The sequence below is a fragment of the Microtus oregoni genome, unplaced genomic scaffold (genome assembly GCF_018167655.1).
Source record: "Microtus oregoni isolate MIOR12 unplaced genomic scaffold, Mior012 000001F_ref0000356, whole genome shotgun sequence".
Classification (NCBI taxonomy): Eukaryota; Metazoa; Chordata; class Mammalia; order Rodentia; family Cricetidae; genus Microtus; species Microtus oregoni.
Window position 1 is genome coordinate 5,257,607 of NW_024543060.1, and position 6,000 is coordinate 5,263,606.

The following is a 6,000-nucleotide window of genomic DNA, read 5'->3' on the forward strand; positions in this document are numbered from 1 at the left end:
CATTATCTGTATGTGGGAAAAGCTCCTTTTAGAAGCCCAGGACTGAGAGGATATAGCAGACAGATACAGGAAAGAAGAAAGATAACTGCAGGAACAATCATGTACGGAAAGAACCTACGAGTGCAGGAAGGGGCCAGAGTAACTGAGTGTCTAGCCCTTCACTGCAGAGTGGCAATGATGAACACCGTAAGCCCACAGAGAACACTGAGATGCACTAACTCAATCTCAGACAGTGTGAGGGAAACAGAGCAGGAACTTGCCTGTCCCAGAATGCACTAACTCAACCTGAAGAGACTCAGGAGAAAGGACAGGACCACCTGCCCATTCCACAAAGATGTAATGAAGGGCCTTTGGCTGTCTTCTCATTATACAGTTCAGGCTGACTTGAATTTGCTATTGGTTCAAGCAGGCCTTGAACCTATGATTTTTCTGCTTCAGTTCTGAAATTATACTGCATGGACTACCTTGTCTGGCCTATCGAAGGATCTAGCCACATTTCTAAGACACCATCTGTAGACTTTCATGGCCTTGTCTCGGCAGCCCCTCTTTCATCCACAGAAACAGGAGATGCTGCTGCATGTCCTATCATCTTACAGCCACACTGTCACAAATGGCTCAGCCAAACCAGGATAATCTCAGCTCTTTTTCCTAAGGGCCAGCGGAGCCTATCTTTTACCAGCTGATAAGAATGGTGTGATGTCTTAGCTTGGGTGATAGCAACGACCATGCCTTCTGCCTGCTGGTGTAAAATAAAGAAGTGATCATAGAAGTGTGGCTAAGGAGGCCATGGAATTTACTGAGACCTTTCATCCAGTCCCATCTGAAACTCACTATCACACTGGAAAGCTGGTATTGCTATCCCATTTTATAGATGTTAAAAAATAGATCAAGCAGGGTTAAATCCCAGGTCCCTGTCTTCTCACCATAGTGTGCACTGTGTACCACACTGACTTAATGAGGCAAAGCTACAGACAAAACAACAAGAGAAAAGTCCACGTGCAGTCAAAGAGTAAATGCTTCCCCAGCACTTCTCAGTTCTACAAAGGTGGCCCAGAGACCGTGTACCAGAGGTGGACTTGGGGTGTGGGGTGAACACAGATGACATAGCATCCTGTCAGCTTGTACAGCCATATTCTCATACCCCCATCTGACTTCACTGAGAGGGCAGGAAGCTGTGTAGTGCGAAGTTTTACTCTTTTGGCTTTCTGTGGAGGCCTTTCACTCAGCTCCCAAATAAATCACACACGGAGGCTTATTCTTAGTTATGACTGGCTGACCTTAGCTTGGCTTGTTTCTTGTCAGCTTTTCTTAAATTATTCCATCTACCATCTGGGATTTCCTTTTCTTTCTTCTGTATAACTTCCTTTCACTCTTACTCAGTGGCTAGATAACTGGCCCCTGAAGCCCTCCTCCCCTTGTTCTCTCTTCTCCTCATTTCTCCTTCTATTTATACTGTCTGCCAGCCCCGCCTATCTGTGCTCCTGCCTCACTATTGGCCGTTCAGCTCTTTACCAGGACCTTCGGGTGTTTTAGAGAGGCAAAGAATCACAGTTTCACAGAGTTAAACAAATGCAGCATAAACAAAAGCAACACACCTTAAAATAATATTCCCCAACAAGGCTGGGCTGGTAACACAAAGATGTGTAAAACTTCCAGGAAACAAAGAGGATGGAACAGCGCCAGACATTACAACTACCTGTTCTGGTGAAAGGAGACCTATCTAACTTGAACACAGGCTGCCTGAACAGGGTTCAATAAAAACACAGAACACTGGCCACTATGCAAAGGCATAAAAGGTGTTAACAACGCTCTAACTTAAGAAATGAAAGCAGTTTTTAAAGAAAGAGAGGTTATCAATATAAACAAAAGGGGGGGAAAAGATACAATCAATTTGGATTCTAAACAAAAGGCTTTTGAACAGTACATTAAAAATCCACATATGTGAAGACCTGAGTTCGAATCCCAGCACCCATGTTAAAAGCTAGACATAGCGACATTAATACCTATAAACCTAGAATGTGTGGCAAGATTGCTGGTGCTTGCTGGTTGCCAGCCTAACTCCAAGTTTAGTGACAGATCGTGTCTCAAGGGGTAGGGTGGAGTGTGACAGAACAGAACATTAGAACTCCTCCTCTGACCTGCGCTCCCACATACATAAGTGCAAACACCACACTTCTCTACCCATACAAAACAACAACAACAAAATAAAACCTACAAGATGCAAAGAAAACCTTTAAGCTGACAGGCAGCAGACCTGACCCAACAGACAAATCTCAGAAGACAGATGCAAGAGTTGACAAAAATAAATGTACACGAAAGCAAAAATGGTAGAGGGAATGACAGCAAGAAAACAAATGTAAGAGGTGATTTCAAAATAAGAACTAAAATTAGAAAACAACCTTCCTCAAGACCCTGCAATACCACTTTTGGGTATATATCCAAAGGATGCTCACGCGTACCACAAAGACATGTGCTCAACTATGTTCACAGCAGCATTGTTTGTCATAGCCAGAACCTGGAAACAACCTAAATGCCCCTCAATCGAAAAATGGATAAGGAAAACATGGTACATTTACACAATGGAGCACTACACAGCGGAAAAAAACAATGACATCTTGACATTTGCGGGCAAATGGATGGATCTAGAAAACATCATATTGAGTGAGGTAACCCAGACCCAGAAAAACAAATATCGTATGTACTCACTCTTAAGTGGCTTTTAGACATAAAGAAAAACCAACCTGCAGTCCATAATCCCAGAGAACCTAGACAACAATGAGGACCCTAAGAGAGACATACATGGATCTAATCTACATGGGAAATAGAAAAAGACAAGATCTGAGTAAACTGGGAGCAGGGGACCTTGGGAGAGGGCAGAAGGGGAGGGGAGAAAAGGGAAGGGAGTGGAGAAAAATATATAGCTCAATAAAAACAATTAAAAAAAAAACCACAAGAACAAAATAAAAACTAAGGTGTTGGTGACTGTTAAAGCCAAAAGAGTAAAGTTGTGTGGCCTGATCACCTCAGAAGGAACAAGTTATAACGCGACAAGATCAAATCAATCTAGTGCATGTTGTGTTTGGTGCGACAAGAATACAGGCCATGCTGTTTGGAAGGGAAATTCCAGTTAATGCCAAGAAGCAGTGACCAACAACACACTTAGTTTTCATTTGATGCCGGGGGGTCAAGGGCTCACCATGACCAGTCGGCTCCACACATTAAGTATAAATTTAGACGACACAACTTCAAAATGGCTGGGTAAAGGTTCAGTTCCCAGCTATTGTTCTGACAGCAGACAAGCATTATCAGAACAACGGCTCAAGATGGTCTGCAGAGCTAGGAGTGGAATCTATTACAAATACTAAAAAAAAATGTTTTTTTTTCCTTTCTTTCTTTCTTTTTTTTTTTTAATGACCTCATTCTGTTGAAAAACCTGCACAACATTGCTCCAGGCCATTCCGGGGGTAAAACAAAAGGGAGCAAGTCCACGTAAAGCTGTTGCGCAAACTGCGTGGATAATTCCTACTTTAAGGAAGGGCCGACGCCTTTCCTACTTTAAGATTTAAAAACCAAACCAAACCAAACCACCAAATAAACACGTCCAATCAGTCGCCACAAATGAAACTGCGACGCCTTAAACCCACTCCCCACCTTAAAGCCTCTGAGACCTATCTTGGAATAACGGTACCATCCACCCAGCTACACAAAAGACACCAAGCAGCCCCTTCCAAAGAGGAAGAGAGGAGAGGCTGTTGGACACAAAGCACACAGATAAAGATAGGCCAGCCGACCCCAGGGCGCGGGGGTCCTCAGGGAGGAGAAGTCCTTGGACGTGTGGGGTTCATCCAGGTCTTGCGGGTCATCCATTGCCGCCTCCCTTTCCCCTTCGTCCCGCTTTGTCTTTTTGGCACCTTTCCTCTTCTGCTTCATCAGTACGCGTTGTAGGGGGACGGCGCCACGTTACCGTAGCTCGGACTGCGGAGGAGCCGAGAAGCCGTAAAGAAACCCGGGACTGTCGTGAAAGCACAGCGATTGTACCAGAAAGCTCTTCCCAGAAGGCGGCGCGCGGAGCCCCGCCCTGTCTGGGTGGCGGCTCGCTGTTCACTCGGACTGGGAGGGGCCGTGCGTTGCGTTCTGATTCTGAGGGAGGATGGGGAATTATTTTGGAACAGCCAGCTAGCCCTGGCTGGTACCGACCGGACAGTTTATTTAAAGCAGCTGCTCTGAGAAGCTGGGACGAGTGTGAGGTGTAACCTGAGTTCTTAAAGCAAAAGCCTGGGCTCTGACAATTTCCTCAAGTGATGCTGCGACACGTGTCACCAGCAGAGCCAACCATGTTGGGAAGACGAACAGATAAAGGAGACCAAGGACCCCCCCCCCCCCCCCCACACACACACACACTTCACCCTCCTCCCCACATCCACACCCAAGCCTGTCTTTTAGGGGTGTTGATATAAGCGTTAGTTTTTAAAGGTTATGGAAGAAATGAGGGCAGGAACCACGAGGTATGCTTTGTTTAAACAATCCTGGAGAAGGTGTGCTCTGGTTGATCAGTGTCTCAGTTCTGCTTTGCAAGGTGGTCAAAGTCTTTATTACTGATATCCCTCCAGGAGATCCAAGATAATCACTTACTGCCCCAGGGCACTGCTAAGGGCCCTTAGATGGTCAGGAGTCTGCCCTTTGAGGCTCTGTTTTCTCTGGAGTTAAGATGACTGCAGGTTTAGGACTACGATTTGTTTTTGTGCCTTCAGCCAGAGTAAAGGAGACAAATAGACACAAATAGACACAGAATGAAGACAGAAAACAGGCGGTTATCCTGTACTTAGTTACTTGTGGTCTCAAGTGGGGATTCAATGCTTGTTTTCTTGTCTTTGTTTTTTCCTCCAAAGGAGCGTGGGAAGTGCCTGTTTCAAGAATGCAGATGTGAGTGGTCCTTGCAAGGAGGAACTCAGGCACAGCACACAAAGACTGGATAGAAATCCCACACACCATGAGATTCAACCTTCACTGTAGTGAAAGCTACGCTCTAGTTTTCCTGAAAGACACTAGGCAAGAAGCAAATATCAACTTGATCTTGCAAGCTCTGCAGTCTATAGCTTCCCTGAGTCTCAGATAAATGACACGACACGTCTTTCTTGATAACTGTTCCGAAAACACTGATGAAGCAAGCCAGTAAGCAGTACTCTCCATGGTTTCTGCACCAACTCTTGCCTCCAGGTCTCTGCCCTGTTTGAGTTCCTGTTCTGTCTTCCTTTGGAGATGAACTATGATGTGAAAATATAAGGCAAAGCAACCCTTTCCTCCCCAGCTTGCTTTTGGTCATGATGTTTCATCTCAGCAATAGAAAGTCTAAGATAGACTCCAGTGTCATCAAGGTGTGGGAACCAAATAAAGCAAGAGATTATTGTGCCTCAAACAAGGGTAGAAAGCCATGGAAATGGTAAGACTTGTTCAGGTTCTGAAAACGTTTTTGATGACTTCAATAGGTCATCCACTCAGAGTGGGATCGTGTGTGTGTGCGGGGGTGGGGGGTAGACATCAATATCAAGTGTGAGACCACAGCTTTTGGAGCAAGAGGAACATATAGTTGTCATTATCTGATATGAGGTGTCTGTAATGATCTGTTCTATCTCTTTAAGAGACAGGCCATACCCACTTTCTCCTCTGTCCCCCTAAGGCAGGCTGATCTTCAGCTTCCAGCCTGAGTTCTTCCCTTTTCCCTCTCCCCTAGAAGAGGCAGCTTTTCTCTCTTCTCTTCTCTCTCTCTCTCTCTCTCTCTCTCTTTCTCTTTCTCTCCTCTCTTCTTCTTCTCCCCCTTCCCAAACTTTCATAACCCACTAAATAAATATTCAGCCTCACTCTGCATGGCATACCTATCAGTCTGTCTGTCGTCGGCCACTGCCATGTGGCTCGCTGCCGGGAACCACCACCTTGGGAGACCTGTGGTGTGATCTTGTGCACTGTCCCTACCTGGGACTGGCTGCTCTTGGGACTGCTACC

At 45.5% G+C, this 6,000-nt stretch overlaps 1 protein-coding gene across 1 annotated transcript in view; it reads right to left on the reverse strand.

Annotated features, from left to right (window-relative positions):
* Positions 1–4,005, reverse strand: part of Elp3 (elongator acetyltransferase complex subunit 3) — a 65,603-nt gene extending 61,598 nt beyond the window's left edge. The window contains exon 1 of the mRNA XM_041672933.1: positions 3,792–4,005. Within this exon, the coding sequence (XP_041528867.1) occupies positions 3,792–3,930 (139 nt within the window). The 5' untranslated portion in view covers positions 3,931–4,005. The remainder of the gene's footprint in view (positions 1–3,791) is intronic.
* Between the last annotated feature and the right edge of the window lie 1,995 nt (positions 4,006–6,000).